General features: G+C 37.5%; 12 protein-coding genes across 12 annotated transcripts; 7 read left to right on the top strand and 5 right to left on the bottom strand.

Annotated features, from left to right (window-relative positions):
* Positions 1–50: 50 nt before the first annotated feature.
* Positions 51–680, bottom strand: FDP41_000079 (uncharacterized protein; the record flags this gene model as incomplete). Its single annotated transcript, XM_044711694.1, has 1 exon — positions 51–680. One exon carries the CDS (start codon positions 678–680, stop codon positions 51–53), a length of 630 nt encoding a protein of 209 aa, XP_044569753.1.
* A 236-nt stretch (positions 681–916) lies between these two features.
* Positions 917–2,411, top strand: FDP41_000080 (uncharacterized protein; the record flags this gene model as incomplete). The annotated part of the gene is made up of 3 exons (XM_044711806.1): positions 917–1,034; positions 1,173–1,241; positions 1,351–2,411. 3 exons carry the CDS (start codon positions 917–919, stop codon positions 2,409–2,411), a joined length of 1,248 nt encoding a protein of 415 aa, XP_044569754.1.
* A 294-nt stretch (positions 2,412–2,705) lies between these two features.
* On the bottom strand, positions 2,706–3,449 carry FDP41_000081 (uncharacterized protein; the record flags this gene model as incomplete). The annotated part of the gene is made up of 1 exon (XM_044711916.1): positions 2,706–3,449. The coding sequence occupies one exon, from the start codon at positions 3,447–3,449 to the stop codon at positions 2,706–2,708; it is 744 nt and encodes a 247-aa protein (XP_044569755.1).
* A 279-nt stretch (positions 3,450–3,728) lies between these two features.
* On the top strand, positions 3,729–5,312 carry FDP41_000082 (uncharacterized protein; the record flags this gene model as incomplete). Its single annotated transcript, XM_044712027.1, has 3 exons — positions 3,729–4,291; positions 4,379–4,862; positions 4,998–5,312. 3 exons carry the CDS (start codon positions 3,729–3,731, stop codon positions 5,310–5,312), a joined length of 1,362 nt encoding a protein of 453 aa, XP_044569756.1.
* A 154-nt stretch (positions 5,313–5,466) lies between these two features.
* FDP41_000083 (uncharacterized protein) lies at positions 5,467–6,708 on the bottom strand (the record flags this gene model as incomplete). Its single annotated transcript, XM_044712138.1, has 7 exons — positions 5,467–5,791; positions 5,845–5,916; positions 5,973–5,983; positions 6,044–6,095; positions 6,153–6,199; positions 6,270–6,418; positions 6,633–6,708. The coding sequence occupies 7 exons, from the start codon at positions 6,706–6,708 to the stop codon at positions 5,467–5,469; spliced, it is 732 nt and encodes a 243-aa protein (XP_044569757.1).
* Positions 6,709–7,347: 639 nt separating this feature from the next.
* Positions 7,348–8,058, top strand: FDP41_000084 (uncharacterized protein; the record flags this gene model as incomplete). Its single annotated transcript, XM_044712248.1, has 1 exon — positions 7,348–8,058. One exon carries the CDS (start codon positions 7,348–7,350, stop codon positions 8,056–8,058), a length of 711 nt encoding a protein of 236 aa, XP_044569758.1.
* Positions 8,059–8,141: 83 nt separating this feature from the next.
* Positions 8,142–8,606, top strand: FDP41_000085 (uncharacterized protein; the record flags this gene model as incomplete). Its single annotated transcript, XM_044712359.1, has 1 exon — positions 8,142–8,606. One exon carries the CDS (start codon positions 8,142–8,144, stop codon positions 8,604–8,606), a length of 465 nt encoding a protein of 154 aa, XP_044569759.1.
* A 91-nt stretch (positions 8,607–8,697) lies between these two features.
* Positions 8,698–11,805, bottom strand: FDP41_000086 (uncharacterized protein; the record flags this gene model as incomplete). Its single annotated transcript, XM_044712470.1, has 1 exon — positions 8,698–11,805. One exon carries the CDS (start codon positions 11,803–11,805, stop codon positions 8,698–8,700), a length of 3,108 nt encoding a protein of 1,035 aa, XP_044569760.1.
* Positions 11,806–11,992: 187 nt separating this feature from the next.
* On the top strand, positions 11,993–13,336 carry FDP41_000087 (uncharacterized protein; the record flags this gene model as incomplete). The annotated part of the gene is made up of 1 exon (XM_044712581.1): positions 11,993–13,336. The coding sequence occupies one exon, from the start codon at positions 11,993–11,995 to the stop codon at positions 13,334–13,336; it is 1,344 nt and encodes a 447-aa protein (XP_044569761.1).
* Positions 13,337–13,644: 308 nt separating this feature from the next.
* Positions 13,645–16,104, top strand: FDP41_000088 (uncharacterized protein; the record flags this gene model as incomplete). Its single annotated transcript, XM_044712691.1, has 1 exon — positions 13,645–16,104. The coding sequence occupies one exon, from the start codon at positions 13,645–13,647 to the stop codon at positions 16,102–16,104; it is 2,460 nt and encodes an 819-aa protein (XP_044569762.1).
* A 135-nt stretch (positions 16,105–16,239) lies between these two features.
* Positions 16,240–17,142, top strand: FDP41_000089 (uncharacterized protein; the record flags this gene model as incomplete). The annotated part of the gene is made up of 1 exon (XM_044712800.1): positions 16,240–17,142. The coding sequence occupies one exon, from the start codon at positions 16,240–16,242 to the stop codon at positions 17,140–17,142; it is 903 nt and encodes a 300-aa protein (XP_044569763.1).
* Positions 17,143–17,207: 65 nt separating this feature from the next.
* FDP41_000090 (uncharacterized protein) lies at positions 17,208–21,162 on the bottom strand (the record flags this gene model as incomplete). Its single annotated transcript, XM_044712912.1, has 3 exons — positions 17,208–20,570; positions 20,713–20,873; positions 21,009–21,162. The coding sequence occupies 3 exons, from the start codon at positions 21,160–21,162 to the stop codon at positions 17,208–17,210; spliced, it is 3,678 nt and encodes a 1,225-aa protein (XP_044569764.1).
* Between the last annotated feature and the right edge of the window lie 229 nt (positions 21,163–21,391).

Consider the following 21,391-nt stretch of genomic DNA (forward strand, 5'->3'; position numbering starts at 1 on the left):
GATGATTATTGGCAATAATGTGATGATGAGAAATAAAAGAGTAAAGGTGTTTACATTTCATATTCGGCAGCCTCCAAAAGAGCCAACAATGGTTCAAGAAGCTCCAATCCAATTTCAGCTTGACCTCTAACGTTGTTGTCTCTGCTCTTCAGCAATTCCTTTTGTGCTTCCACTTCACGTCTTACAAGGTTGACATCCAACTCATCAAGTTTGTATGCTTCAGCCAAATTCAATTGAACAAAACCGTGATAGTAAACAAAAGCAAAACCACCAGAGGAGAACCATTTGACAGTCTTTTCGTCATTATATTTGATTTTGATAAGTCCTGGATTAACTCTCATGACTTGTGTTCTGTGGTTAGGGAAGATACCATATTCACCGAACTCTACAGTTGGAAGAGAAATATCATCAATCTTATCGCTTCTGATGATGTAGCTGTTGTTTGTACAGAGAGTGAGAGTGAGTTTTTTGTTTTGAACAGCTTCACTCATATCATCAGGCATTGATTTAACGAAACGGTTTGGAATATATGAAAAGGCATCTTCAATTTCTTGCTTGTCCTTCTTCTTCTCGGCATAGAAACGTTTTTGTGCGACCGAGTTGGCCATAACAGCCAGAGTCTTCTTTGTTGTTTGGTTGTTGCTAACTCTGGCGAGAGGTTTAACGATGGACTTTAGCATTTTTTAAATTTTTTTGCGATTTTTCAGTACTTTACAATTTCATGTGCTGCCGAGGGTAAGGTCTTTTCGTCATTACATTTGATTTTGATAATTTGAAAATAAGAGAGTTTTACCACTTGGTAAAATTTACTTGTTTTGAGTACATTGGATGATTGTTTTCTCTTTTGGAGATTACGTTCATCATATAAGAAATTCCGACATTGAATTCTTTTCAACAACAAGAAAAAAATACAAAAATGCCCAAAGCAAAGAAGCAACACAGTAGCAACCAAAACTCTAAAGTGCAAGATCCCGAAACCGGTCTACAAGTCGGATCCAAGGTTTATTGTTTGTGGGCCCGAGACAATGAATACCGTAAGTAATTTTTCCAATTATTTTTTGATCAAACCAATATTTATTATGATTCTTGTGTGATGATTAAATTATTATTATTTTTGTGGATAATATGTGTCGTTCGGGTTTGATGATGCACACAATATTTCACAACAATAGACCAATGCGAAATTGTGGAGATCAAACGAGATGCTAGTCCAGTGCAATTTTACATTCACTATATTGACTGTAAGTATCTTTTATAGTTTCCGATAGTCGCAACAGCAGCGTTAATAATTCTTCCACACAACACAACACAATACTAACATCACATTGCAATTACATTTTATCTCTATAGTCGACAGAAGACTTGATGAGTGGGTAACTGCTGAACGCTTTAATTTGGATGAGGATGATGAAAACATTAGAAGAGACAGCGACGATGAAAACAAAGTGGAGCGAAAACTTACAAGAAATATGAAACGTCACTATAATGAAATTAACAACATTTCCAATGATCATGATCTTGATAATGACCCCGTGCAGGCAGCACTTGAAAAGGAGCATGAAGAATTTACAAAAGTGAAAAACATTCAAAGAATACAATTCGGAAAATATGAAATTGAAACATGGTACTTTTCTCCCTATCCTGAGGAGTATTCTCATATCGACAAATTATATATTTGCGAATTTTCGCTCAAGTATATGAAAAACAGAAGAACTTACGAAAGACATCGTGACAAATGTACAATGAAACACCCTCCAGGAGATGAAATTTATAGAAATGGCTCTCTAAGCTTCTTTGAGGTTGATGGAGAAAAGCAAAAAATTTATTGCCAGAATTTGTGTCTGCTCGCCAAACTGTTCCTTGATCACAAGACCCTTTATTTTGATGTAGAACCATTTTTATTTTATATTCTTTGTGAGTGCGACGAAGAAGGATGTCACATGGTGGGCTATTTCTCAAAAGAGAAACAAAGCGCTGAGGGCAACAACTTGGCATGTATTCTAACTCTTCCACCTCATCAAAAGAAGGGATACGGTAAACTGTTAATTGGATTTTCTTATGAACTCTCAAAAATTGAAGGAAAGGAGGGAACTCCTGAAAGACCCTTGTCAGATCTAGGTAAAATTAGCTATCGTAGCTATTGGAAGCATGTACTTCTTGATATTTTGCAGAATCCTGCAAATAAGGCCTTATCCATCAAAGATATTAGCAAGATGACGGCCATCAAATATGAGGATATTACTGCTACTTTACAATATCTTGGCTTACTCAAATATTGGAAAGGACAACACATTATAGCAGCCAATCCTAAGGTAATTGAGGAGCACTTAGAGAAGAGAAAGAAAAAGGACGAAGTCACGATCGATCCAAGCAAGATTCATTGGGCTCCATATCCTATCTCTAATCATTAGAGCATTTGCAAGTCGACTCAAGAGGATACTTTCTCGAGAAGACGCATTCCATTCTGTCCACAAACATTCACCACATGTGTATAACTTGTATTAATGCTCACTGTTCTTCATGTTTGGATTTCAGAGCATGCTCTAAGCAAACCATATTTTTTAATACGACAAGTAACAACATCCTAGAATAAACATTACAGGTCTCATGCCTCAATTTCAAGTTTGTTTACTGAGAGAATATTGAAGTGGGTTGGATCAATAAATTAAGCTTAGAAGACTGTGGAACATGAGAATTCTACAGAGCTAGACCAGTTTCACTTTTCCTTCAAAAAGCAATTCTCTCACCATTCGATATTGCAATAAAAAGCGCGTGCCTTTTGGTAAATTTAATTCGAGCTCATCTTCATCTTCATTTTCAGGTCTAGCATCGAAAGGTCGGAGTGTGACTGTACCCAAGTCTTCAACGACCTCACAAAATACAAACTTAAACCAATCAGGTTCAATATACGGCACAATATTATCTTTGCCTTGGCCTTTCGAAGCCATATCAGGATTTGTCAATTGATTCACAAAACTATTCTCAAAATAGGTCGTCCTTAATTTACAAAATTTTTGAAGAAATTTCCATTCTGAAGGTGTTACAATTTTCAAAGCGGCATGAATGTCCTCCTCTCGATCATTCACCATTGATAAATTTCCAATATTATTGATATTTTCCACTTCTTTTCTTCTTACATATTCACACAATAATTCCAATTTAATTAATCTCGTTCTCATCAAGTTAGTAACTAAATATTTCAGTCGATTCAATTCCGTAACTCTCAAAGAATATTCTTCACTGTATTCATTGGAATTTAAAAGAGAGTCTTCCTCTAATTCAATCCGAGATCGGGCTCGTTGAATCATGCTCTCTAAACGTTGTCCTCCGGGAAGTAATTCTGGAGAGTTTCTTTCATTGGTGAGCCAGATTCGTAAATCTTCAAAAACTTCTCCATCATTGCCACCACTCTCGAGCATGAGCTCTGCTGAATCAATTAAACTTTGCATGTGTGTGTGTGGTATTCGTGAGATGATGATGTCAATTCAAAACAACAATTTTTTTTTTAATTTTTGAGTTTAATATTTGATTTGGCGGGCTTTTGTGAAGCAGACTCTCAATAAATTGGTAAACTTGAATGCTCTCTCAGCGTGAATGAAAACATTCAATCTCTTCGTATCATTCATATTCGAAATCCTTTGCTAAATGAAACAATTCTTCTTGAATGATATTCGAAATCCTTTGGCAATGAATTATTCAACATAACCCATCTCCCAAACAAAAAAAAAATGTTCTTAAAATCCTTCTCAAAACTTGCGGCTTGTGCTCTCATCGGAAGTTGTGCGACCGGTCTCTATAATAACAAATCATCGTCATTGCTCATGAATACCAATCAACAAACAACAGCAACAACTGAGGAAAATGAATGGAAATCAAGCGTGGTTGATTTTAGGAGCAAGCTGGTGTTGGCTTCCAGTTCCTCTGTTCATCCTTCCACTCCGACATCACCTGCTGCTGTGATTGCTGCTCAACAAGTACAAGAGGGTGGTGGTTTGATGAAACCATCCAAAGATCAAGATGATGCTACCATACTGGATGAGAAGGGAGTACCTCCAACTGAGACTACTGGAAGACCTGCTCCACCTCCAGTGAGTGGTCGTAGCCAACCATCACCAACAACTCCTTCTTCTCAATTGCCAAAGATTCCGGGATATGTGAAAACGCACTCTAAAACGAGAGAAAGTTTAGAATTATTTCAGGCATTCTATGAATTGGGATTACCACAAGATAGAGAGATGCATCTTTTTTCTGGATATTTCTCTGCAACTGACACCAGATTGAGAATTCCAAGGTTTGTATTGGATTCTCCAATTTATATTTAGTAATTTCTTCTCAAAATTTCTTGTTTCATTGAATTATTGGAATTATTTTAAAAAAGTTTTGTGGCATGGATGATTAAAGGAGCATCTTCTTCTGAGCAAGGTGGAAAAGAGAGAAAATCAGATCGTTCTAATTCCAAGTTTCTCACAAGCCCATTCCTTCCCCCTGAATTTAATGCAGACAACACTGATTATTCTGTTTCTGGGTACGATCGAGGACACATGTGTCCTTGTGGTGACTTTTATTACAGCATGGATCAAAAGGCTCTCGATGAGACATTCTATTTATCTCATAATGTCGTCCCACAAGAACCAAACAACAACAGATTTTATTGGTTGCGTGTAGAAATGTTTACAAGAAGTTTGGCAAAGCAATTTGATAATGTCTATGTGGTTGCGGGACCTTTGTTTGTTCCTGAAGAAGCCAACTCGAAAAAGTTTGTCAAATACGAAGTCATTGGCGATAACCATGTCGCCGTACCAACTCATTTGTACAGAATTTTAGTTGGAGAAAAAAAGGGAGAAAATAAGTTTTTCATTCAGGTAAGGGAAATTCTCTAGTTTCTCTCTAACAATTCTGATTTGAATTTTGATTGCTTTTTTCTTGGACATTTCACACTCATTGTTTGATTGTCAAAATGTCTACCTTATAATTTCAACGCGAAATATTATTACTAGGCGTTCATGTTACCCAACAAGCCGATTCCCAAAACAAAGCCAATTACAGACTTTATTGTTCCTGTTTCTGAAATTGAAAAACACAGTGGAATGAAATTATTGCACCGAATTGATAAGGCCAAGACAGCACCTTTATGTAAGAATTTTAATTGTGAATTAAAACCTTGGCAAGAGTTGGAAATACAAAAGATTTTATGGGATAAAGAAATAACGAAAGAGAAAGCAGAGCAAGAATGGAACAAATTACTCAAAGAGGGATGGCAACCATCCCCACAAATTGTTCAACAATATCAGGCCAAGTTGTCCAAGCTCTAATTTTCCATAATTTTGGTGGATGATGTATCAAATAATTTCAACAATTTCGAAAATATTTATGGCTACACGACAACGTATTTACAGTAAAATGTGATTTTTGGTACTAGTATCATCATTGGAACTCTACAGGCTGTGACAGGCTGTGCATTTCATCTTAGTCAATCACCTCATTCTCCTTTTGACGGGATTCCAAAATTTTCTTTGATAGTTTACATAGTATATCTTGTTCAATCTTTTCATTTGGAGTGTTCTTGCAAGAAATTTCATCAAATAAAACATCCATCTGGAGAGTGTCACAGAATTTTCGAGCTCTTTCAGTAGCCACCTGCCTCGAGTTTTCCAAGTCTGTCTTGTTTCCAATAATGAAGAGATTAAGCTGAGAACCGTGCGGTATGCTCTCTCCGTTATTGAGACCTAATATATTCTTTTTAACTTCATTAAGCCATACAGTAAGATTAGTAAAGGTTTTCTCTTGCGTTCTGAATGGAGGAAATGCGTGAGGCACAAAAAATATCACCACAATGCTACCTACATGTCATACAGAAGGATGACACCATCACTTCCACGATAGTATGAACGAGTTAAATTTCGGAAACGTTCTTGTCTGATCATGATGAGTTTCAAAGTGATAATTATTAATTCTCAAAATATAGTACTTACCCTGCCGTGTCCTATTGCGAAATATTATTATTTAAATGTCATTACCTATTTAGTCTTTCTTCATTACTCACCCATATCTGAATCTTAATGGTTTTTCCATCCACATTTAAAAACCTTACTTTCCTATACATATGATCAAGAAAATGTAACACTGAGAAAGTTAATCGCAATAAGACTTACAAATCTACACCCACTGTAGGCATAAAATTCTCTGAAAAGGATCCCGACTAGGGTCATATTGAGGTTATATCATGAAGAATGTCCAGTTCCGAGCTGTCTTTCTACGGGGCTACTTACAACAATCTTATTAAGGAGAGAAGTTTTGCCTGTTGTACTATCTCCGATCACAATCACCTTAAACAATTCATCATAATTTGTTTGAACAGCCCTAGCAGTTGCTGTTGATGGAGACTGTTGCTGTTGGACAGTTCCTACTTTTATCTGGACTATGAAGAGTTGTGGATTTTAACATTATAATCATAACCATGAATCATCAACATGTTCATTCATCACACGTGCGAGAGCCACCAAAAACCCGTTGTATGAAAATCCGAAATTTAAATGATTGTAATGCCGATAAACATTTCCAACAAATAAAATCGATCATCAATATTATTATTATGATACATATTGAACTTTTATCATCATAGGATACACTACGTTCATCTTTCTTATTTTGCTGCTGCTGTTGTTGACCTCTCGGAGCATTTCCTTGCTCAACACCTCCACAACACATTTTTTCGTTGTTGTAATTGTTGTCCATTCTTCCCGAATTGTCCATTCACTGTTTTAGTTTGGTGATGATGTAATAACATTGGAGAGAACATTAGCCAAACCATAATTTACCGAGAGAGTTCCTGGACTACTCTCTTGACTCAAGAGAAGAAACATTTCCCTCATATTATTTTCAAAGAGTCAAGATGGTATTATACTGTCTTTAAAAGCCTCAATATACTCTATTAAATTCTTTCGTTGAGTAGGTGACTAATAGATGAAAAAAGTTTAAATGTCATACGCATATGGAGACATGAGAGTGTTCTTCCTTCCCATCATGAGGTGATAGGCCACCTTCATGCACTATGACGAGCGCATTTCTTTCCTCTCGAGACCCAACGCAAGCTTTGCAACACTTCTTCACTCCAGCCAAAGAACTTGACCACAGAAAGAAGTGGCTTCCACCATTCGACAACAAACTCTAACGGAACAGCGGAGGCACAATCTACGAGGAATGAAAGGCAAAGCATAGGCAAGGTTTCTTTAATGAAGGGTTCTTCACTTTAGTGCCGCAAGAGGGTGCCTGTGAGGAATTTCCTTTGTGTTGAGAGTTGGTTTTTGAATATTCAATATTAAAATTTTTGAAAAAAGTTTCAAAAAAATGAGTGAGGAAGGCGAAAAGAAGCAAGTGTCTTTGGAGTCTTCTGTGGCTGCTGAAGAATCATTGTCATCATCACAATCGGAAAGTAGTACTACCACTACTTTAAGTGATAGTAATAATGAAAAAAAGACACAAGGCACAGAAAAGAAAGGAATGACCTATCAAGAATTGTTGAATGGAACCGATGAAGATGATGATTGGGTTCCGAATGTTCCGAAGGAATTGCCAGAGTGGTGTAGCAAGGAACATCCGCTGTTGAGTACTTCAGTAGATATGAATAATCCCATTACGGAAGCGTTAGCTCAAATGAAGTATGAAGGAACGCCCGATGAAATTGCAACCAATCTCAAGAATCAAGGAAATTCCTTGCTGAAGGAAGCAAAAAATCCTGAAAAGTATTACAAAGATGTGATTCAATATTATTCCGAAGGTCTAGAGCAACCAATAACTGACATGAGATTGAAAGTGGATTTGTTAAACAACAGATCTCATGTGTTAAGTTTAATGGGAAATTATGGTAGAGCAATCGAGGATGCCAAGGCAGCTTTAAAAATTGACAAGAAAAATACCAAATCCATGTTCAGAATTGCCAAAGCTGCAATGGCTTTGAAAAAGTACAAAACTGTCATCAAATATGCTGAAAAAGCACTCAAAATTGAAAAGACTCATCCTCTCTTTGAAGACATAATCAAAAAGCTGAAGAAGCATTAAAAAAAGAACAAGAGAAAAAAGAAAAAGAGCTCGCAAAAAAGAAACAACAAGAGCAAATTCCACAACAAATTAAGGATTTTTTAATGTTGAGGAAAGGAATTTCTATTGGAAATTACACAGAACTCGAGACAGAGCACATTAATACCTACACTGACAAGGCATCTACTGGTGGTATTCAAGTCGATAGTACAACAGGAGAGGTTTTCTTCTCAGTCATTTTTGTTTATGATGAATTTTCTCAAACAGATTTTATTGCAGAATTTAGTGAGCATCAAACTCTGAAGGATCAATTGGACTTAATGTTTCCTCCTAATGGACCAATTTTCCCCTATGGCTGTGAAAAGGATTATGTTTTGCCTAATTTGCGAGTATTTTTCTTGGATCCAACATCACTCAAGGATGCTAGTCCGCGCTACATTGAAATTAAGAATTTGAACACATCACTGATTAAGATTCTGACAAGAAAGGACTACTCTTTACCTTCGTCATTGATGCCTGTTTTCCACGTAATCAGAAAGAACCATGAACTGGAGTTGAACATCAAGTGAGCTTGATACTAGGCCGACAACTGACAGTTTATCATAATGGATTCATTTTCATTGAACTGCTTTTATTTACAGTAAAAATACCAATAAATACTTATTCTTCAATCTTTTCAACAGTTTCTTCAACCTTAATTCCTTGCTCCTCAAGTTTGCGTAACACACCTTCATAGAGAAGAGAGGTTGAGGTAGGACCAATCACACCACCTCCACCAACAGACTTGGTGAGATCAGCAGCCTCCTTAGCGACCATGACAGCAGTAATGGCAACAGGCAAGCCAACAGTTCTGCTAGTTGCTGTAGTGGTCTTGTCACCAAATACGCACACTGTGGATGTAATTCTTTCTCTACTATTTTCCTTGTCATATTTGACGATGAATTCGTGAATCATAAAGTTGAGGTCCTTATCTTGAGCAGTGAGAGCAAGTTCACGTTCAAGGTGAGCACAAATTAATTCCAAAAGGGATCCACTCTTTGGTTTTTCCGGTAATGGTTCCTTTGAGAGTAATCCAAGTTGATTAAAGCTCTTGAGGGCATAATTGGCGTCTGATTCAGCGTTAGCCTTCAATCTCTTGTAAATTCGTTGCTGATACTTGTCAGTGATGTTGGAGAACATTTCATCAATCTTCTCGTTATACATCTTCTCGAGAGTAGTGGCAATGCTCTTCATGCTTGACGAGGATGGAACATTTAACTGAGAACAGAAAATTTCAAAGAAACTGTTGGCATTGGCTGGAATTGGTGTTTCTTGCTTGAGATAGCCCAACAGAGTGAGTAATCTGAATACCTCACAGAAGCCACCAAATCTCAAAGTACCTCTCATCATTGTGTGGAGATCATTCTGGTTGAGATACTTGTATTTGGAAATGTACTTTAAACTGTCGCGATTTGGAACAACCTCAAAGTTGAAGCCCTTGAACTTGACATCGACCTTCTCATTGAGGAATGTGAGTTTTGTTCCATCAGTGACATTAACCACTTCGCCATCCTTCATGAAGAGGCATGGATTTTGTGAAGCTCGCAAAACTCCAATTGGTGACCAACTGAACTTGTATCCGAGTGGATTATTAGAGGATTCTGGAGCAGGAAGGGCACCACAATAACTCTTGAAGCTTTCAACTCGGCCTCCCTTCTTTCCAACCACTTCATCCAAAGTTTTCATGATGCACATGTGATCAATGCCAGGATCCAAACCAATCTCATTAATAAATAAGAGACCTTTTTGCTTTGCCTCTTCATGCATGGCTTCCATTTCAGGACTGATGTAGCTGGCAGTAATGAGGTGTTTGGAATACTTTAAACATTGCCTAGCAATGATTGGATGAAGAGTGGCAGGAACAAGGGATACAACAATATCAGTCTTGCTAATGAGATCGTTGAGAACTTGACTGTCTTGAGACACATTGAGATTATTCACAAACTCAACGGATAGTTTTCCAGTATATTTGCCCTTCAGATCTTGTGGAATCTTGTCACTAGCAATTGTAATAACAGAGATATCTCTTGGATTGTCAAGTAAATAATCAATGACTGGTGGAACAACATATCCAGATCCCAAAATTAAAACTCTCTTTGCTCTTGGTCCTCGAATTCTGTTGATATATTCATAGTTTGGTGTGAGCTTTCCGTTGGCAGTAATGACAGCCTTTCTGATTTCAGTTGGTAAATATTTCATTTGAGTTTCCAAAGGACTGTTGAATGTTGGGAACGATCGAGCCAAATCAGGAATGAATGGGAAGAGATGAGAACCAAACAAGCTGCTCGAAGATCTTGGGAACTCAGCTGGCAAGTGGTCAACAGCAAGCATTGCTACACCTTCACCAATGAGAGTGTCATCATAAATCTTGTCCTCCTTAATGTTATTTACATAGACAGGGTTTGAAATGGTTGTTGTTTTGGTGAGGAATTCAACTGAACCACCAGGATCACATGAAATGTCTCCAACCACAATGAGTGGGAATCTATTTTGTTCAATTAATTGTTTGGCTTGTTTGTTGGTAATGAGTCTTGGATATCTGGCATCCCAGTACATTCCGTTCAACAATACTCTAGTGTATGGAATAATTGTTTCATGGAAAATTGGTTCATATTCTTGTGGATTTGCATAATAGTCATACTTGTCAAATGGCTTTGATGGATCTTTTGGTTTGACCATTGCTTCAGGGCCACAAATTAAAACGTAAATCTTTCTGCAATCTTCCTTTGTGACTTGTCCTCTTGCCTTCTTTTCCCATAATGCTTTCAATTGTGCAGGTGAATGCAAGAACTCGACAGTTTTGTGAGTTAGTTCAGGAGGTTGTAATTGTTGGATCATTTCCTTCATACCTTGACACACGCTTCCACCTCTGCCAGTCATGACAAATGTCATGGGGAATAAATCCTTATTGATACCATATTGACTAATCTTTCGTCCAATTTCATTCAAAGCGTGCTTACAAATTTCAAGAGAAATATAATTTCTTGCATAGGAAATGCTTAGGAAAGGGCTTGTATAACCGTATTGAGTCAATAAACGTTCTCCGAGAATATGCAAAGTATCAATAACACCAGCATTACCAGCAAAAGGTCCAAAACGAACCAATCTTTCTTGTACTGTCTTTTCTGTACCAGGAACTTCTACTTCTTTCACAACACGTTCATAATCAATCAAACGAATATTCTTTTCAATAATGGTATCTAACATGTTCATATTATACCATTGACCCTTGATGGTATGAGAAAAGAACATGTAAGTCTTGTTCGGAATCAGCAAATGGGCAGGTACCTCTTTAACTGCCAAAATGGTTTGAGCACTGGTTAAATCTTCATTAATCTCACATCCAGCTTCTCTATATTCCTCATCACTGAAGGCTCTTGTGGTAGAGGGTTGAATGACCACTCGTATACCATGTTCCTTGATCAATTCTTCGCATTGAGAAGGAGTCAAAGGTACTCGACGTTCCCAAACGTTTTTATCTTCTCTACGGATGCCGATGGTTGGAACCTCTCCGCTCTCACTATATTTACGAAGACCATAGAAATTCAATACGGAATGATGATAGTCTTGTGAGAGGAAGGATGAAAATTTTGAAAAGCTTAAAGAGGAGTGGTTGGAGGATTTTTTGGGGATGGAGGAGGAGGTAGTCATCGCCATCATCATGCCCGAACATGACGAGGAGGAATGACGGCTTGCCAGTTGATGTACGGCCTTGGAGAGTCGGTACATTTTTTTGATTGAGAATTGAAGAAAACCAACAACGGATCCATGAAGTTGCCTCTTCGTTGTAAACTCAGGCTCACCTTTGAAATGGTTGATAATTTATAATACTCAACTTGTATTCCTTAATATATAAAAGATGAATTTTTCACTTCTCCAACAAAATCCACTAAACTCTGAAAATTCGCTCAAAAAAATGAAACGAAAAACATCATCATTGCTTGATTTTGTTCCCGAAAAGTATATCAAAAAAATCAAATTTAATCCACAACAAACCGAAGAATGTTTGAACGAGGATATTTGGGTGAAAATCATGGAGTATTTAACATGCCAAGAGGTGCTTTTAACGATGATGCTTGTTTCTAAAAAAATATTTCAGTTCGCTCGTGAGGTCCCTTTGAAGTTGAGCGTCGATTATGTTACAAGGGAAGACGTGTTCAATAGTTCCAACGTAAAGCGTATTTCAAGTATCAACATAGGAGAAGCATCTCATATTCCTTGTAGTATCATGCAATATATTGATGAAGTACGTAAGAACGATATTATTGGAGCAGACAAGTTAATGAACTCAGACAAAATACTTGGTTTAACCTCTCTAACTTTGCACAGCGAGTCCACACAGGGAATTCAAAGCATTTTTAAAGATAACTCTAAGCTGAAGAACTTGAAACAATTAACAATTCACCAAGCATGTTTTTATCCTTTTGCATATGAATCAATATTACAGAATACCAATCTTGCAAGTATTGATAGCATAACATTAGATTTTTTTGAAGCAACATATAAAACTTGTCACGATTCATATCCAGTCACTCCACTTGCAGAATCTCCAATATTCAAGAACGCTCGCTCATTCCACATTTTGAATAGCTGGCAATTTCAAGACAAGGAAATAATGGACCTTTTTCAAAGCCCTAATTTTCAAAACATTAACAATATTACATTGGACTGTGATAACTTGACAACCAAAACAATCCAAACTCTTGCAAGTTCAAAGTTAGACATTCATTATCTCAAAATTACTGCTCCATCAGATTGCACAAGTGATACACTACTTGAAGTGGTTACTGTTGCAAAGCCATTTCAAAATTTGCATAGCTTAATTATACTTTACTGTGACCCAATTCAAAACACTACCTTTATGGATTTTGTTAAGAAGGGACCACAACGAAATCTGAAAACTTTAGATCTTTGCTTGCAAGAAGTCGATGTTCATGTGATCAATTGCATTTCCAGAGAATCCAAATTTAGAAATATTGAGCACTTGGCTTTATGTGACGAGCGTGAGTTTGTCGATCTCGATTCCTTGATTGAATGGACGAAATGGAAACCGGCAAAAGTATTGTCATTCTTTGGAACAAGCTGCTGCAGATTTATCTCTGAAGAGGAGTTCAATATCTTTCTTGATCATTTGGAATTGAGTAATTGGAGATCAGTCAAGAATTTTCACCTCGATTTTATACCCTTAGAATGTTTGGGGAGACTCCGTTCAATTCTTTTTCATTCCACGGTCACCACAGACGAATTTGACGAAGAGTAATGTTGTGTATAAAGGATGAGCTTACTTCTTGAAATGACGGGCCTATCTTGATTCGTGATGTATACATTCCTATGTGCAATGAATGCCAATACAACAATCTATTTATGAAAGGCCGACAACGTTGACTTGACGAGCTTACTTTGAACCTTTCACACATTGATTTGATGTTCGGAAAATTCACATGGCAAATCCTTACAGAAAAGTGAAATAATTAGCACATGAATGACCTTTCCAACAACCATTATCTCATACTTGTCACTCCAAATCTGCGACGTGTCACAGTTCTCATTGGACTCGATCCACTCCACATGAACAACATCTCGCAACAACAGATTTTATCCACCCCACAAACATTAGCAAAACAAATGAGAAGTAGTGGTCACCACAAGTCGTCGTACCCAGTTGCGACACTTCCTCCATTCTTGTTCGCTACCACTACCTCCTCTAATTCTTCTCACAACCACTCAGGTGTGGTTGTCCCAAGACCATGGTCATTCATTGAACGAGTCATGCTTCTAATGATCATGGTCATGGGGTGTATTCTCGTGGTGCCACCACTCAGCCTGAGGTCATCACCATTTGCTACTGTATTATTACCAATTCCAACAACACTCACTGCTGTTGAAGGTGCTCCAGTTGTCTACCAATTCATCACTGTTGCAGGCACTGGAAACTTGACTTACAATGGGGAGGGTCTTTCTCCACTCGAAACGAATATTAATTATCCAAACTTTGTATTTCCAATGTTGAAAACAACGAACATGACCAATTCGAATACTACTACGTTTACTACTTCAACACTTGATATTTACTTTACTGATCGTTATCGATTGAGAAAGATCACCCAAGTGAATGGCACTCGTTCAGTATTCACCATTGCTGGAAATTCTGTGAATGGATTGAGTGGAGAAGGAGCAAGTTTGAATTCCTCTCTCAATCAACCTTCTGGACTTTATGTATCTCCCAATCAAGATTTCATTCTGTTCTCAGAGAATCATCGAATTCGAATGATTGATCTCATTCAGGGTACCATCTCAACCATCGTTGGTGGTTTTAACAATTCCAAAGGTTTCAATGGAGATGGTCTACTTGCCAATGAAACTCTCATTGACACGCCAAAAGGAATTACCATATTCAATGGTGACATTTATTTTGTTGATAGTAATAATCATCGTGTAAGAAAAGTGGACTCACGAACCAATCGAGTTCAAACGGTGGCTGGAAATGGCATGGGATCGTACAATGGTGACGGAATCAAGGCAACTCTTGCAAGTTTGAACACTCCCATTGAAATTGTGTTCAACTCGCTGGGAGAAATGTTTATTACAGATGCTCTGAACAGTTTGATTCGTAAGGTCGATGTGAAAGGTATTATTTCAACAGTGGCTGGTAATTATGGAGCATTGTTAGTTGTGGATGGTGTTCCTGCGACACAAACTGCTTTGGGAAATGCCAGATCCATTGCCTTTTCTCCCTTCTCAGAACGTCTAATGTTTATTGCCGATTCTTTCAATCATTTGATTCGTGTAGTGGATATGAAAACTGGTATTATTAATACATTGGCTGGTCAGTTTGGATTTAGGGGATATATTTCTGATATTATGGATGCAATCTATTCTGTATTGGATACTCCTCAATCCATGTTTGTCGATTCCATCAGTGGTGACATTGTGTTTGTGGAGAGAGGAAATGCATTGATTCGAAAATTGAGTCCATATTGTTCCAGTACCTCTTATTCTCTCTCGTATGATTTTTCAGTGTGTTACGATTCATGTTTTGGTGTGAAATTGAACGATACAAGAGTGTGCAGTGGAAGAGGACAATGTATTTCACAAGACACGTGTCGCTGCCAATCGGGTTATGCTGGACCCAAATGTGAATTTCCAATCTGTTTTGGAATTTCTGCCAATCTGACACAACAAGTGTGTGGCAATGGAAATGGAACTTGCATTCAAGTAGATACTTGTTCCTGTAGGAGTGGATTCATTGGAAAGGATTGTTCCATTCCTGTTTGTATTGCCATTTTGAGCGGCTCTGACCTCTCTCAAAACAGCACTGCCATTGTTGAATGTGCAAAAACCATTGTTAAAGGAAGTGAATTGAATGTACAATATTTAGATAGCTTGAATGATTTGAATTCGAGAACAATCACTTTCAATGGATTCCAAAACATTTTAGTGGAATTCCCTTCCAACGTTTCAAGTGATTTATCACAAAAAGGTTTGAATTCCAGCACCAATCTTGTGTTAGTGAGCTCGGCCTATCTTCAAACTCAACAACCCATCAATGAAACAAGTTTCAAAACTCCTCTCATTTCCGTGTCACTATTCGACAAGAACGGTTTGCCAATCACCATTTCCAATTTAGAGAAACCTATTCAATTACATTTCACAACAAACTCTACCATGACTCCACAATCAAATCCCTCCACTTTCATTTGCGTGTATTATCATGAGGTGGAAAAAGTGTGGAAAACAGACGGAGTGGAAACTATTCGATCCTCAAGTTCCAATCCGGTGTTGACATGTTCCACGACACATTTGACTTCATTTGCAGTCATTGATTCCAGTTTCAAGAAAGCCACAGAGTCAAACAACAAGGCACAAACAACAGGACTCTCACCAGAGACACAACTTGCAATTGCATTCTCTGTGGTTGGCTCTCTGTTGGTCGTGGGAGTGATTGCTGCACTCGTTATGGGAGTGATTTTGATCTTTTATTGCAAAATGAGAAGGAAGAAAAAGAATGAGGATGAGATCTCTCTCTAAAGTTGTGAGTGTTTTTCACAAAAATTCTTCTTCTTTTTGATTCAATCTCAATAATTTCTTTTTACAAATTATTAAAAAAAAGGAACAACAATAATTAAAAAATTGAGAAATTCAAAAATTCTTTCAACAAAAAAAATGAGACGAAAAGATCATCGCTCCTCTCCGCAGCAACTCAGAGAAATGCAAGCCGAGTTGGGCGTGTTGCAAAAAGCAGATGGATCATGTAAATTTTCAATGGGAAAAACAATTGTTATTTGTTCTGTGAATGGACCGGAAGCTTCCATGAAAGAAAAGGGAGATGGTGCCATTGTGGATGTAATTTTTCAACCTCGGGATAAAAGACCATCGGAAGAAGAGAAAGAATATGAAATGATGATTCGGGAGAGTTTGGAAAATGTAATTTTGTTATCATTATATCCGCGAACAATAATTACAATTTCTGTTCAAGTGGTTCAAGATGATGGAAGTTTATTGAGTGCTAGTTTGAACTCGGCTGTGTTAGCCTTGCTAGATGCTGGAGTGGCTTTAAAGTCAGCTCTTGTTTCTTTGTCATGTTCTTATTTATCGAGTGGTGATTGTTTGTTAGATCCATTGAAGATGGAACAAGATTTTGATTCTGTTTTGTACAGTAGCGATTCATCAACATTTGTGGAATATTACAAGAGTTCATTATCGTCAGGCCAAAAAATTATTAAACCCAAAGGACATGCATGCTTTATTTTCGACGCCACAAAACTGAAAAAGAAATCACAACAACATGATGGAGAAGAAGAGGACACAAGTTTGATCACCTGCCTTACAGAAGGCATTTTCACAGACGAAGCGCTCCAGACATGCATTAACATGGCAAAGGAAGGAGCTCACACAGTCTATAATTTAATTCGTTTCACCATGGAGCGAAAATCAACAACGCCAATTTTGCCCGTTTCCACACCACCTCAAACCACAAACAAACTACCACCGTCACAACAAAACGTTGTCACACCCTCAACTCCAGAAAAGAAAGGTAGTGGCTTCCTCAAACCTAAAGAGAAATAATCTTTTAATTGATAAATATGACTTCTTTAAAATTAAATATTTTTTTATTGGAATCAGATTCAAAATTAAAGTTCTTCCTCTTGCATTGAAGATGACTTGAAAGAGTTTGCATACTGATAGAGGCCAATTGTTTTCTTTCCACAGGTTCCCATTTCGCATATTGTACACAGCTCTCCATCATGTTTAGGTAAATATGATGCTCCACAGTATGAGCAAGCAATTTTGTCGCTACCAGCATAGATTGGAGTGAGTGAAATATTACAAACAACAAATGGATTTCTGTCATCATAGTCCAATGGAACTTCGTCCGTTGGATTCTTTTGTTTTTCATCAATGACATATTGGGCTTGCTTTTGGATCTTTTCTGGGGGACCTAACTTGAGCAATCTATTTGCAAATGCTGCTGCCGTGTTAAAGTTTCGAAGCTTGAATGCAGCAGCCATTGCAGAGTTCAAACCAATCATGATATGAGTATTTTGCAATTTACATCTTGTAAAGTAGGCAGCAAGCTCAGCCGCTTTCTTGGAGTCTGAAGCTTGAATATTCTTTCGTTGAATTTCCATTCTAAAAGCAATAACGTATTCACAGCATGTGGAGAGTGTTTCTTTCATCTCCCTTTCATCCTTCTTTGTCAGAATTGGAATAAATAAAAGTTGTCGCATAATTTCACGAAGCATGTCTACACCAGCTTGCATGGTATTTTGATTAGAACATGTCTTGAGCGCATCTTTAAGCTTCAATTGTAAATCTGAAAGAGAAGGCACAGCAAGCTTTGGAAGCGAGGTATCCTTTGTTCTTTCATTGTCGTTTCTACCCTTTTGCAATGGAACGGAAATACTTGGCTGATTAGGAGTAGATGGCATCAAAAGATTGGAACCAGCATAGATTGAAAGGAATATTTCCTTGAGAGGGGCAAAGTTCTTGATGCCAACAGCTTTGGAAAGAATTTCAATGGCTGACTCAAATGAACCAGCAGCAATATGATCTCCAGGGAATTGAGAGTTGAGTGGCCAAAGATCGACAATATTTCTTCCAGAGTTTGGAGCAACAAAATTGGATGAAGTAGAGAGTGAGACTTGAGCGTCTGCTGGCATTTCAATAAGATCAAAAGCATCCACGTTAATTTCCTCACCATTTTCATCAACTTCAGGAATTGCAGGTGCTTTCTTGGTTGTTTGTTGAACACCACTTGGCTGTCCATTGGATACTCCAGGAATTTCAATTCCTTCTCCGAATTGATCGAATTGAGATTCGTCTAATTCGGCTACTGCTTCACCTACATCGGTATAGTCAATCTCTTGAGTATGCAAAAGAGGCCAATTACCACCATTAAGAATTGGAACTGGAGGTAAAAACAAGGATGGCTTGAAATCGAATTCAGGTTCTTTGAAATCTTCTGGAAGAGTTTTTCTAATTTCTTGTGCCAAATTGTCCAGTCCATGATTCTTTGCAGTAATGTATGCCAATGTTGTTTGTCCAACTTGTTGGAGGATTTTCACTCTTTCCTCTACATCACCAAGGAAAAGAGAATTGTGGAATCTAGACATGATATCTCCTCTGTTGTTGGCAATTTTTAGCATCTGCTTGAGATTTTCCAAAGATCCGGTAACTGTATATAAGAAAGACAATCTCTCAATATTCTTTGTTCTTCGATAGGCCTTTTCAACTGCAGTAACATCTCCTTGGCTAAGAGCCTCAAGTCCCAAGCTGTTCCAACATTCCTTCTTGTCCAACTTTTGAGCAACCTCCGAAGCAGTCTTGATATCACCACATTCGAGAGCGAGATTAAACTTGGTGACTTCATCTTCAACAAATCTCAAGGCAATTTCTGGGTAACCTTTTTGTTGAAGGTATGCAATAATGGAATCTCCAAGAATTTTCGATTCACCGATAATCTTCTTGATATCTCCTGTTCGACCTTGTGCTAATGCAAGCTTAAATCTGTACTCTGTGGAATCAATTGTGATCACCTTCACAACGCCTTCTCTATCAATAATTGTTACAGCATTATTTTCAACATGAGAAATATAAATAGGAAGCTCCAAAGTCTTGATAGTTCCATAATCTCCAGTAGGTAAACAATATTTCATATGATTCAATGTAGTGTAAATGAAAACGCCATCCTTGTCAAAAGCTCCACTCTTAATACGAATGGTTTCCAAAACACTGCACAATGGATCAAGCTTACTATCGCAAATGGTAATCATGTGTTTACCAAGAAGTGCAACTTTGGTATTATCGTCAGACCATACTGCAAATTTAACACCAGCTGCATTTACGCTGGATATGACCTTTTGTTGCTCCAAATCATATAAATGAACCTTGTCATCAGTGGTCATAAGGAGTCTTCCAGAAACAGCAGAAAAGATTCTCTTGACAGGACCAACAGTGAGATTAAGCTCTTTGGTTCTATCAGATTGTGTGCTATGAACGAAAACTTTCTTGTCTTTTGGATCCAATGTTGCATATTTTTGCAAGCCAACAAAAGCAGCGAAAAGTGCCTTTCCTTTCCTGATTGGATTCTTTAGTTGAACTTCTTCAGAGGAAGATGATGTCTTCTTAATTTCAAATAATTCATAAGTTCCTCCCTCATGATCAGAAGTAAGAATACAGAATGACATTGTTGGATCAAAGTAAATATTTCTGCTTGCTCCTGGCCATGACTTTCTCAAAATTGCAGCAGGAGTATCTTTACCATTCTTGACTTCTCTCATATTCTTGTCTTTCATGTAGTAGAGAACATTCTTTACGCTTTGGTAAGCTGGTCTTTCTCTTTCCAATTTGAACACAATCAAGCCTCCATCGTGACCTGCAGCAATAAGATTCTGAGTTGGATGAACATCCAAAATCCAAAATCTCTCATATTCTCTCTTGTAACTTCTGATAAATTGAGATTTAGAAATGTCATAAAATCGGAGTGTCTTGTCCTCACTGGCAGAAATTATCATGTCCTTCTTTTCGTGGAAAACTGCACATGAAACGTTGTGAGTGTGGCCAGAAAAAGTGTCGACAGCCCAAGCTCTTTGATCGCTCACTTTCCATGTTCTTACAGTTCTATCGTCAGAGGCAGAAACAATTAAATCCAACTTTGGATGGAAGACGGCATAATTTACACCTCTATCATGGCCATCGAGCACATATTTAACCATGGCATCCCCAGAGTTGAAAAACTCTTGATTTAATTGTGTAAACTTGAGAAACTCATCACCAGGGCTTGTTCCAACATTGGCATTCTTTTGTTTGAGAGCGGAAATGTCCCACACTCGCACCGATTGATCCAAGGAGGCCGAGACAACAAGGTCTTGTCTAGGATGGAAAGAAGCACTCATGACATAGTGATTATGTCCTGGTAAGACTGAGATGCAAGTACGAGACTGCCAGTTCCAAATACGAATCGTTTGGTCGTCAGAAGCTGATATAATCCAGGGCTATATAATCATTGGTGTGTTGTGAAAGTAAGAGCGTTCATCGGTATGATCATGATGATGATGTTTTTGTTGATGATAATGTCAAAATTATTATCGTATTGGGTTAGTAAGAAAATTCACAATACACAATAAAGATAGTTACTTGTTCGCGATGAAATTCCACTGTTCTTACATAATCATAATGTCCTGTAAGCGTGAATAAACATCTTCTTAATTTATAATTCCAAACTTTGATTTTATAATCATCACCACCGCTAACAAAAAGTGGTTGAGTGCTATGAAAATCTAATCCTCTCACAGGGCCTATTCAATATTATTGTTAAAGAATGTACATCATGTATATTATCATCATCCCAATAGATACACCAACAACAACAACAAATTATTGTATACCACACCCAACACATTATCCACAAGTTATATTCAAATAATTCTTACCTTCATGTTCGTGATACGAATCAATCATGGTACCCATTCTATAATCCCACAATTGAATAGCACCAGTGTGCAAACTGGCCAAAATCCATGATCTCTTCGGATGGAAACTCAAACCCTTGACTCGTTGGGACTTGGTTTCAAATTTGATGATCATTTTTTTTTAAGTGCTGAAAAAATTGAGCATTGTGTGTTGATGACGTGTGTGGTTGTGTATGAAAAATTTCTGAGAAAACGACTACTATTGAATATTTTGATACAGAGGATCTCTCTAGAATTTATTAAATTCAAATATTATATGAACTTTGAGAAATGTCGACATGGTTCGTCCTATTTTCAAAGTTGACTTGTTCAATCAAAACTTTTGCAGTTGTCATTCATCATCA

Source organism: Naegleria fowleri, assembly GCF_008403515.1.
Source record: "Naegleria fowleri strain ATCC 30894 chromosome Unknown tig1, whole genome shotgun sequence".
NCBI lineage: Eukaryota > Heterolobosea > Eutetramitea > Acrasida > Naegleriidae > Naegleria > Naegleria fowleri.